Raw genomic sequence first — 12,288 nt, 5'->3', positions numbered from 1 at the left:
AAAATCCCCCAAACAGTTTTTAATATATCTGTGTGGATGATACTCAGCAAAGTCTTTCTGGACACTGGGAAAGAAAGCTTTCTATAAATTACTTTGATCAACATCTGAGCAAGAAGGAAGAGAGCAAAGAAAAGAAATCACTTAAAATAAAAAGGTAGAATTTTAATTTCTAGTGATTTTTGAAGTGCTATTCCGTGCTCTGAATTTCTCCGTCCAGATTTGGGTTCACATAAATCATAATTTGCTTCCTATTTTTAAAATTTGGGTCTTTTCAGATATGCATTAAAATGTAATGGACAGAATCGAGGCATAAGTGTTTGCAAATTTGTTGCTCTATAGCTTTCTCCTAAGTCCTGATAATAAGAGTTGACTACTAGTGGAACACTGCACGTTTACCACTATTTTACTGATATTTGTGCATTTATAAAAACATATTTGTGACAGTACTTTGACAACAAGGAGTTTACTTTTAAAATAGCGGGGAAAAGCTCCTTGATGTGTCACCATTGAAATATTACACTGTACAACACTGACTTATGTGCTAAAAATCAGTGGGCAAACACAGCAGTGCTTGCCACCTATGTCTTAAATTGCATGGCCATTTGGCTTCCTGTTACAGGTAAGATTTCTGCATGTAGTGCTTAATTCCTACTTCAAGTATCAAAGAGTGTGGTGCTATTTAGAATTTCAGAAGGATTAAAACCTTTTAAAAGGTGTGGGGATTTTCCCCAGTAGGTCATACTTGTGTGCGCTGGTCCTGGTGGCTCCTGAATGGCTCTTTGGTAGAGCCTCCACTTGGAAAGTGCCTTGCGCCGACTCTGCTAACACAGGCGAGCAAGCGCCTCCTTCCTTAAGTCGAATGGAGAGTTCCCCTCCCTGCCTCTGTTTGTGCTGGCACGGGTCTTCGGGGAGAGCGGCAGTACATACGGTTCCTATTAGTTCAGAAAACAGAAACATCTGGGAAAGAAATGAGTGACTTACTGGCTCAGTTCAGCAGCAGGAAAGCCTGTGACAGATCGTTCTGCGCTGATAGATCCTCTCCAGTATGTGCTGAAGGAGGGAGCAAATATGCATGAAATCACATAAAATCCAGCTCAGAAGAGCAGGAGGTGGGCAGAAATGGCTGTTTTATATGGCCTTCCCTTCATCCTGCCTCTGTGGATGCTTCCTCAGGAAAGTGAGGAGATGAAAGGCTGTTCTCATCCAGGGCGAGTGGGACATCGCCAAGGAAAAGCGCTTCCTAGGGACAACAGTGGATTTCCCAGGGGGTGAAGTCCATGCAGGTTTAAGTACAAGAAGAAAGGAAAGCAAACCAGTGGTGGCACAAACTATTTACAGTGTGTTTACTATTTAAAAAACTGCAGGAAAAAGACTGCAATCTGATGGGTAGTTAGTATTGTTACCACGGAGGTAGAATGACTTCAGCTAGTTGAATTGGGATAAACTCTGTAATGTTGTCTAGTTAAATCCGTGTGGCTTATTTTCTTGATCCATAGAGAAATGTGCTCCACTAGCGTAAGGGTATTGGTTTCACTAATCTAACTGCACCGTTTCAGAGGTTTCCTAGCTTAACGTGTCCGTTTCTAAACATCTACCTCTAATGTATCATGAGTAGTAAGGGAAAGACAGAGCATAAAAGTCTCCTAAAATGTAGGTGTTTGGTATAAGCAGGCTGTCTATGCTCTCTCTAGTCAGTGGAGATAAAATGGCAGATGGGATCAATTGCCCTCTGTGGGGGCATGTGCATCTTTCTTCATGAATTATAAGCTGTTGTTGTTAAGGTACCTTGGGAAGCTTTAACTTCCCTAGAAAATTACTCATGTTCATTTTCGCATGGTCACGCTTATAGAGCTACTGGCTCTATATGATGTTTGTGAACTCGGACAGTGGTTTTATGACAGCCAGGGAAGGCCAGAGGTTCACAGTAGGCACCACCATGCATGCAGTTTCACCAGAGATCAGCTCCTGCAGTGTTCAAAGTGCTCCAAGACTGACATGGCTTGCTCCAGCTCTGGCGCAGGGCAAGGCCTCCCAGGCAGCACAGAAATGCAGACAAGGTGAGAAGTATGTGAAGAGTTTCTGAGTGCTGAATGGGAGGGAAGAGGACTGCAATACCCTGCACTTTAAACTCATGCGATCAATATTGTTCATGCTCAGAGAATTAAGCGCAGGGAGAAGCTACTGTATTTGGGGATGGGGCAAGACTAGCATTAGCAGCCTCTCACAGTTTTTTCCATTTCATTTATTTTCTTCCTCATGAGGAAACATTTCTCTCTCTATTTTCTCTGGCCTACTGCTTTAATATATTTCTCCTTTTCTGTGTGTTCCTCCCTCTCACTCCTCAACTACCCCTATTTTCCCTCTGTTTACTCCTCCTCACATTCAGTCTTCTTTACTCTGCATCCTAAAGAGCTTCCGCTTTTATTAGTGTATAATCAAACCTTGAGCGATTTCTCCAAAAGACAGGTATGTGCCTGCTTTAAAAAGATACATATGACGTGAGTTCAGGGAAATAACTGACTAGAATTCTATTGCCAGCTAGGTTTGTATGTATTTCAGGGAAATATTTGAAGAAAAGAGGGAAACTGGCACATCCTCAGGGAGAAGCTTGTTCATAATTACATGAAGGCCTTGACTGTATATGGAAGTAAGGATGCAGGAAGTTCCACTCACTGGATCTTTGTTAGGGAAAACAATGTCATCTAACCAGGATACAAATTTGGGGGTTATAAAGAGAGCGAAAGAGCTCAACAACTGTTGAACAACTGACAGAGCCAAAACAACTGTTACTTCAGTAACTGATTTTTCATAAACCATTAGAAGAAAGCACCTGTTTTGTTAAGAGTGAAAGTTTGTCTTTACTATCCAATCTTTCTGTAAATATCTACTCTGCTTTCACAGTTTCAGCCATTCAGACAATTGATGGAACATCTATTTTTCCCAAGAACTTCCTTAAGAGAGTTTCTGTTTTGCTAGACATAGTTTTATGGTTGTATGCCCAATGAAAACTGTTGTTAAGTACCTACCATGGGAACACACTACAGCTATTTACTCAAGTTGAAAAGTATTGTATTAGCATAACAAGTAACTTGTACTCAAAGTATTGTGAAGATATGAAATCTTTCTGGCTCTGAGAAGACAAGAAAGTATTTGCAGCAGTGTTGTATAGTGAATACATTGTAAGCTAAATGCTGTGAATTCTGGCTCTGCTGATGACTTCAGGGAAATTAAACTGTGCCTTATCTTTAAAATGGAGAGGATGACATTATTGGCATGCTGTAGATCTCTATGCAGAGATGCTAAGTTTCTTAGTCTCAGTACCAACAACAGTATGTGGGTTTTTTTGTACGAGGTTTCAGTCTAAGCATAACTTCACCAGAGGATCTGCTTTGCAGTTCTCTGGGGATCCTTCTTAATTTAAATATTTAGATAAAACTGATTTTTTTTTCTTTTCCCCCTTTGTGGGAATTCATCCTTGTTTAATTCTATTAAATATTTTCTGCAGTGCTTTTGTCCAGAATTCATTATCTGATTTGCACTTGGCTCAATTATGGCACAAGTGCTTGTCACACACTTGGAAGATGTTAGCTTGGCAGGATGTAGGGCACCTGAGAGAAAGAATGCATATGCAGAGGAAGCAGATGGAAAACACTTCCCTTCTGTTGTTGTGCTACTTGGAAGGGTTATCCAGAAAGCTTCCCTGCAGGGCACGTTGTTCTGGAGTGTAGGTACAGCTCTTCCTCACTTCTGCCAGAAACAGAAATATGAACATAGTTATGGCTTTGGAACAAGTTGTGGCATGACACTGTGGCCCAGCAGTTACATACTTGAATGAAGGGAAGGAAAAGAAGCTTTGTTACAATGAGACAAAGATTCATTTAGGAATCTCATTTTTCATTTGAAAGAGTAATTATTATGAAATCTGAGGTTAATCTCTAGTGGCACATTTTTACTTGAATTGAGCTATTCAAATTTCCTGAATCACAAAGGATTAATAGCTTCACAATTGGATTTTTCTCTGACAAGTGAAAAAAGTATAATTAAAAATGAATTAAAATATACAATAGTATTACACTTTTTGAACTGCAGCCTGGAAGTCTTGTACACAATACAAAGCACGTAAGTATGGAGTATTGTTTCCCATTGCTCTGCAGATGATTGCAGATCGTATTTGCTTTATGAAGGCCGAATTTGCCCTAAATCTTGCTTTCTTACTGGGCAACAAGGGCATCTTACATCTTCTCCACTTGAATTACTTTATCATGGTCCAGAGTAGTCTAAATAAGAGGAAGGTCTTTTGTTAGTCTTACCACAGAAAATTTAGTGACTTCAAATCCCATTTATTACGATGAGAGGATTAGAAGTCTGTTTCTATGTGATGACTGCTATGCTGTTATCATGAGAGCTCAGGCTGGTAGAAGGGAGGATGCAGAAAAAGTTTTTATTCTTTTAGAACTATCCTTGCACCCTCCCCCCCCCCCCAATAGAATGTCATCCATCACTGAATATATACTGATATATATCAGATAAAATTAATTCTGGTATATCCTGCAACATATGTACCATTCTCTGGGTGACATTGTGCAACCTCAGAAACAACTGAAGACAACTATACAGTGTGGGAATATCCAACTCTGATATAAACCTCTCCCTGTTCAGCTTGCCCAAATAAATGACACTGACCTGCTCTGCATGAGTCTTCTAGACCAGAAGTGCTTCTGTCTGGTGTAGTGCTCACTCCTTACACTGCTCTGACTGAATGTAGAGAGGAAAATTTCCCCAGTCAGACTGTTGCTTTTGGGGTGTCTTTTTGTCCCCGGTGCCCTCAGGTGCAGGGGGAGCTGGGGTAAGGAGGGGAATGAAAGACTCTCCATGGGTCCCTCTTGTGGACCCCTTCTGTTTGCAGATCCTGCAGCCTGCATGGCACAGCCACTATGGTCATCCTTCCTGGTTGGTTCCACAGCTCTTGTTTCCATGTTTGCTACCTCCCGAACCTATTGCTCAAGTTAATGGGCAGTGAGGAGTCAGTATTTGGACTTCCCTAGTTTGTTCAAAGTTTTCAAGAAAATAATCGCTCATTCTGTCTTCTGCTTGGTGCAATGGTAGGATTTGGTCCAGTTGCTCCCTGCAGCTGATGTGAGTTAACAGCTCTAGTATCATGTGGGATGTTTATAATCCTAATTCTAATACACTGCATGCACAAGCCATGTGAAACCACCACCTTTGTCTCTGTGGAGCTCCAAGCCCTCGTGCATGGTTCCTCTCTAGCTGGAGGGTCTTCCCACGCTTTAGACATACATTTTCCTCCACTAGCTCTCAGCCACTCCAGCGAATTACTCTGTAGAGCTCCGCAGTTGATTTCTGTACCTTTCATAAGTCCCTAAGCATTCCTTCCCCCTTCTCCACACACATTCATGGTTGAAATTGGCTCAACATCCTATGTCTTTGAAATTAACTGTATTAATGGATCAGTATCCCCAGACACCCAGCATGGAAAAGGAATGGAGGGAATATTGGGAGACTGTTGTTTGTTTTGGATCGCCCTAGATTTGTCCTTTCAGGCTGGAGCAAGCTCTCCCTAAGTATTGAAGGACAGAGCAACACTAACAAATCAAGAAATAGTTTTGGTTAGTGGAGCTGACTGAAAAGTTTGCAAAAATCCCCAGAGAAGGGCTATCAAAGCATCAGCTAGAGCCATCTTAAATGCTCTGTGGCTGTTCATGCTTTATGCCAAGCTTATTTTCACCCTGACAATTAATCAGTTGGCCTGGTCTGAGTACAAGTCACTGCAGCATGAAAAAACAGCTGAAAAAATACAGAGCAGTAAACAGCAGAGAAGCTGTTGAAACTTGAATCATGGCATCTGTGTTGTACTGCATTCAAAATCCAATCCCTTCTTCCTCCACCAAACAGCCAGGTCCAGGTGTTGTGCTAACTTGAATTCTTTTTCAGGGTGAATGAGAAGTCTGAATAAAACTTGACCAAGGTAGGGATGCAGCAGAGACAAATCTTAACTGTTCACTTTCAGTGGCTAATTCCTCAACTTCTCTCTGGTAAAATGTAAGCTCCTGATTGTCTAGTCTTTATAGTTGCTCTGCCTGGATAATGGGAACCAATTTTCTAAAGACAGACCTACCCATCAGGCCCTGACACTTACAAACAAACAATGGATCTGATGCAAAGACAGTTGCAATTTGTTGTGGTGAATTTCCATTTAGTAATATGCTATACTGGTACTCATACCTGATCCACAGCTCCTGGACTGACCCACCTCTTATCTTTCCAGAAGTGATTGTTTCTCAAGCTCTGATGAGTCTTGTTCTTAGCAATAGCTTCTGAGAAAACACTTATCTACAAGAAGAGCATTGTCATCTGTTCCAGCCTCTTTGAACTGTGTTCTGCTAAAGCCAGTAAGCTTAAGTATTGGCTTTACTAGGAATATAATGGTACACTTGAATAGCATAAATGCCTTCCCTATCAACTCTGCTAGGTCTGCCAACTTACTTCCCCTTTGTGTTATGTAGTGGGTAGTCTGATAGCTACTGGTTTTCCAAGAAACTTACAATTGTATTAAGTGGTCCCTGTACTTCCCAGTCTTTTTTGGTCACTCATCCTAGCCTGAACGAAAGATGTTACTTGAGTTCTCCTGGCCCACTGAAGTCACTACAACCTGAACATCAAGATTTTAAAGGAAAAACATTTGACTTGAATAAATTGTTTCTGTAACTGTTTTTATTTGAACTGTGTGTATTTCACAAAGTAGTTCCCGAAGAGCAGCATGTATTTGTCAAGTATTGCTATGGTGACATCCAGTCACAGGCTGGTGAGGTAGTGACAGTGCAAACTTGAAATCTCATGAGATGAGCATGACTTGCTGTGAAATATGACCTTGCCCAATTTTGAAAATGGTGGGGTTTTTTCTACCAATTGTTCTAACGAAATAGGTGGAAAATGGAAATATAGAATTTTTAAAAAGCTTCAGGATGATTTGCCCTGTTAGCCTTTATTCTATTTCCTTTACAATTTGTACTAGCTCACAGTGAGTGAATCAGAAACTTTCAGTTGCTTACTGAGTTGCTATAAATACTATAGTATTTATAGCGATCTTCACGGATCTCTCCAAGAATGCCTTCTTCAGGCCAGCTTCTCCTAACTGCATCAGCACAAGAATCTTTTTGCACTAAAGCAGCAGTTTTTGCTGTAAAAACATGCCTGTCAATGCTGAAGAGGGAGTCTAGACTTCAGCTGTAGACAGCTGGTAAAGCAGAAAAATACCTACAAATTAACCAGAAGCAGGGACAGTGTGGCTGGCAGCTCACTGCAGTATCTCTTGACGATATTAAATTGCCCTTGGGTTTTGCCGCAGGGAGGACACCTGCCCTCTATTCACACCGTGTCCCCCACTAGCCAGCCCCAGCCACGCATACGCTGCATGGGGTGTCCTTGGACATTCCACTTACTCCACGGGTCTTTTGCTGCTTCTAGGAGGTCTTCTTCAGCTGGCGCTCCTTCCAATTTCACCAGCTTGGCCAACACTTAAAATCCTGCTCCCTTGGGGAGAAACTCCAGGAAAATAAAAGTGTCCCAAATCAGTAGGAAACTACTGTTAGTCAGAAGTTTTTTATCACTTTCTCATGGCTAAATGACTGTGAAGGTCTTTTCTCAGATACGTCTGAAGTAAGCAGGCTTGCAGAGTAAGAGACCTGGGGGGAGGAGAGAATGCAGACAGGGGGTCATTGCCTTATGAGGAAATGTTTTATATGCAAATAAGGCCACCCTTCACTGCAGGATTGCCTTGACTTTGTGAGAGGTTGCACTAGGGGCATGTTAAGGCCCTGAAATTTCCTTCCTGGCACTCTGGGGAAACTATTCCTGCCCCACTCCTGACTATACACCAAGGCCAAAATAGCATGAACAGTGAGGGAATTTGGTCTCAAGGGCAGTGATGTGGATACAGTAGCAGGCATGTATCGATGCCAGCACTGGATATAGGGCAAAAAAAGAAGGGAAAAGCAGCTTGTGGGCATGAAATCGGGGGAGATGGAAGTAAACTAAAATGCTAGAGGGAAGAACCTAACATAGGGGACTGTGAAGGCTGAGGAGAGGTGAACAGATGTTAGAAGAAAGCAAAAGACATGAGGGAATCCAGACAGATGCTCAAAGCAGAAGCAGGGAGTGCTCTGATCCAAAGGGGAACGAGGAACATGAATACAGATGGCAAGGTGCGAACCGAAACGGAGACCCGAGAAGCCTGAATAAAGAAAGAATAAGTGTATGAACAAAGAATATCTAAAATTATACTTTCCAAATCAAAAATAAAAATTGTGTTTCTCTTGATGTTAAAAAGTCACACGTGAACTAAGCAAAGGCAGTACAAGAATAATTTTATTTAGTATTTTGGTAACACACTGATTCGTCTCAAAATAATCACAGAAATTATCTCACTGAACAACTGCATACATTCTAAATGGATGTTACTAAATTCGAATAACTTTATGGATTATATGAGGCATTATTTCACCAGCAGCTATGTAATGTGTGAGATCCACTGACAGACATCAGTACAAAACCACATCAGCAGTGTGAATGAAAGTTGCATTAGTAGCCAATGCATAGTTAAAGCTTTAGGGAGAGTACAAAATTGCAAAAGCCTTTTTTACTGAAATATAAAACAGTAATCCTTGAGTTTGAATAACTATTCCGTTGTAGGTTACCTCCTTTATGTTTTTTTCAATAATGATGCTTACAAAGGTACAAGGAAAAATGTCTTGCTAGCGTTTGATCTAATGTAGATCTCCACACGAAAATGCTGGATATCTTATAAAGCTTTTCACAGGTATAGGCTAAGTTCTGGGATATCACAGATTTGTACATAATTCAGAAGAACACCTGAGGTTACTCCTTGTGTAGGTAACAAAGCTTTTTTAGCTTTGAAAAAAAGAGAATAGATGCCATGTGAAGTCAGAGAGATTAAATAAGTGCATTACTACTATGGGGGGTTAGGGAGGGGTACTTTTAGACTTGATTCAGGTTCTTATTGAAATCAGTCACAAAGTCTCTACTTATTTGAAGAAGATCAGGATTGTGTCATTAATCTAGCTCCTATCACTGTCAGTATGAGTTCTGTCACTGCTGTCAACATAATTATGCCTGGCCACGTATCAGAAGACGCGGTCCTGCAAATCTTTACTTGCTTAGGTCTCAGCAGAGCTACTTTAGATTGTAGGCTTGTGCCCTTATTTTCTAGGGCTGCTAAGGCCTTATTTTGTACTAGGATGAGTAAAGCAAGCCGCGTGTGAGGTACTGTTATTTCTGACAGGTTTCATATATAATTGAGGGCTAGCTGTAGCTCCTCAGAAATGTCCAACACTTTTTGAAATCAGACACGTACGTGGGATGGTTCACATTTTAGAGAAATATATGCAGCTTCGTGTGCACAAACATTAACCAGACATTCAAGGCCATAAAGTTTCATGTGTATGTTTTACCTTAAAACAATAGTTTTATTTTTTTAACTTGACGTTCTTTACCTCACAAAAGTTTTAGAAGTACTTCTTCTTTAGTGAACCAGTACATTAATCAGGATATGTAATGTTAGTTTTTGTTCTGTGACTTTGTTTTAAATAACTCATACTAAAAGTACATAACTAACGTCTGGACATACCGTTCAACTCAATCTAAATAGAATAACTAGAGAGTTGTTTTTGCTATGTGCATTATTTGAGGCATTTGGCACTGAAGTTTCAATATAACCCCCCCCCCCCCCCAGATTCTCACTTCTACAAATCCTGGCCCATTTGAATTTTAACTGGACTTACTATGTGCCTAGGGGCAGGGATTCACGTCTTTACTGGAGAAAACTGGTGACATACCAGTTCTGATCTTTCCTTTCAATACGTATTGAAAGTGACTGGATTAGGACACTCTGTTCTCATATAAAATATGAATTTTATTTTAAAATATGTTGTGCTCATAAGCAAATCTATTTTTTTTAGTCATATGTGTAAACACTCTGGCATATTAAAGGCAAGATTTTACATTGGCCTTTTATCAAAAGTATTTGAAAGTTTTTTATGGAGGCATTAATGTACACCCCAGCAGTCACAACGCAGGACCTGCCATATGCCTATGGCAGTTTCCAAAAGAGCGAACTCAGAGGGAGGCTACAATGTTCTGAGTGCGCTTTTTTTTTTTTTTTTGTGGAATATGAGATTTCACTTTGGAATGTGGAATCACTGAAGGCGAGCTTAGAGTTAAGGCATAGTGCACGGAGACATGGAAAGGACTGTACAAACAGTTCCTGGAAATGCTCTAACCAGTCAGCAGACAAAAAACGCTTTACAATTATAACTTCTGTGAACAGGCTAGAAAAGGAAAACCTTACTTTCAAATTGCATATTTTTGCATATGTTTTATCATTTAATATATTAAATGCTTCTGGCTCTGCCTCTAGAATTAAAAAAGAGGACTGAATTATGACTTGCGCAGTTTTCCTTCCTGCTCCTGTATCTTGTTGTCTATTTTCCAAAAAGATCACCAGAACAAACTGTAAGTTATTTAAGTCTAAAAAGAGAGAGGGAGTATCTTTAGATGCAAGATTTGGTGCTTAGGCATTTGCTGATGGGTGATTTTCATTGGCTGTTTTCTCTGCTTGCAGTCTTTGGACAGCCTTATCAAGCAAATCCATAGTATCTCTAAGTGTGACATTCACAGTAAATGGCTTAGGTTTAATGGTCAACCCATAAGTAAAGTCCATTTTAGGGTCCTCATTTGGATTAGCAGTAAAATTGCACTGATGCACCAGTATGGAGGTAAAGAGAAACAGCTGCACCTTCGATAACTCCTCTCCAATACACCGACGTTTTCCCAATGAGAATATCATCACACTACTAGTAAGATCTTTGTTAATGAATCCATTCTCATCCAGGAATCTCGTTGGGTCAAAATCTTCTGGGTTGGACCATTTTGCTGGATCATGATTCACTGACCATTGATTAATAAATATCACTGTGTCTTTGGGAATGAGGTAGCCCATTATGAAGGTGTTGGTTGTGGTGGCATGTGGGATAGTAACAGGCACAAAGCTGCTGAAACGCATGGATTCATACAAGAAAGCCATGATGTAGTGCAAATGAGGCTGATCTTCAGTACATGGCAGACGGTCTCTTCCAACAATCCTATCCACTTCTTCTTGCATTTTAGCCTGCACTTTTGGATACCTGTCATTTAAAATAAGTGTGTGTGCATACATAATACTTTCAAAAGATTACTTTTAAAAATAATAAAATCTCTAAATGCTTCCCACAGAACGATTTCTCACCCCCTGCCCTACACTATGCCAACGTGAGCAAACGTAAACATGTTGCAGGAACATGTAGATCTTAACGAAAACTTGATGTGAGAAAAATCCAAACTTTCCATGCAATGGTGCCATTTTTAATTTGCTCAGTTTTCACTTTTATATTTAATATCACATCTAATCAAATCTCAGTCTAATCAAATCACAATCTAATCAAAAACTGAAATTAATTGAGATGTTCTGAAACAAAATATTCTAAAATTATATATCCAATATATTTATACATACGTATATGTATATATATATAGAGAGAGAGAGAGAGAGAGAGAGAGTTTGTTCTAAAATGGCTTATTTCTTTCAAATATTGAGCTTTCTGGGGGAGTGAAAATTCTGTTTTCCAGCTCTGTATGTGACTTCTAAATGTTGGCACTGGAGTTCAAGTAATCATTAGACCTATTGCACACATACTAAAGTCTATACATTTTAAACAGAAAAAGATCCCTGCTAAAAATCGTCAGGATAGTTTTATGAACATCCTGCCTGGTCTTAGTTTGTGTATAGTTACTCAAATTATTATCAAGATATGTTTTCTTTATAATGCATTTTAAGACCACTGTCATGAAGTGTGGACAGTAACTAAGAACACACTAGTGAAGTGTGCACAGTAACAAATTAACAAAACAAGATCAAAATATCAATAAATTATTCTTATTTTCCTTGCTTGCCTAAAAAGCAAGTCTTCCTACAAGCAGCCTTCATTTGCTTTTTTAAATATTCAAGTTTGGTTTTTGTGTCTCTGCCTTCTCCTCCTGCAGTGGGTCTGCGTGTCAAGTGCAAGGCAAACGTAAGAAACGGGGAGAAATCAGACAGGTTATGTAAACACTGGAAATCCTACCCTTCACGTGAAGCACTAAACATTTGCCTGTTTTTCGAGAAGTGGCTGAGTAGATAAAAACCTAATGAAATGTTTCTGTAAGTCTACAGATGAT

General features: G+C 39.9%; 2 protein-coding genes across 4 annotated transcripts in view; one reads left to right on the top strand and one right to left on the bottom strand.

Moving 5' to 3' along the window:
* EIF2AK2 (eukaryotic translation initiation factor 2 alpha kinase 2) overlaps positions 1 to 12,288 on the top strand; it is a 131,777-nt gene that overhangs the window by 11,119 nt on the left and 108,370 nt on the right. The gene's annotated exons all lie outside the window — the stretch shown is intronic.
* CYP1B1 (cytochrome P450 family 1 subfamily B member 1) overlaps positions 1 to 12,288 on the bottom strand; it is a 44,188-nt gene that overhangs the window by 28,284 nt on the left and 3,616 nt on the right. Inside the window, exon 4 of one of the 2 annotated variants that reach the window (XM_068939379.1) lies at positions 8,367 to 11,219. The exons of the other annotated variant lie outside the window; for it this stretch is intronic. Within the exon in view, the coding sequence (XP_068795480.1) occupies positions 10,607 to 11,219 (613 nt within the window). The 3' untranslated portion in view covers positions 8,367 to 10,606. Of the gene's footprint in view, positions 1 to 8,366; positions 11,220 to 12,288 lie in introns of those variants that run through there. 2 annotated transcript variants of the gene reach the window in all.

The sequence above is a fragment of the Struthio camelus genome, chromosome 3, assembly GCF_040807025.1.
Source record: "Struthio camelus isolate bStrCam1 chromosome 3, bStrCam1.hap1, whole genome shotgun sequence".
Classification (NCBI taxonomy): Eukaryota; Metazoa; Chordata; class Aves; order Struthioniformes; family Struthionidae; genus Struthio; species Struthio camelus.
The sequence above is the reverse complement of the archived record's forward strand: the minus strand, read 5'-3'. Positions and strand labels throughout refer to the sequence as shown.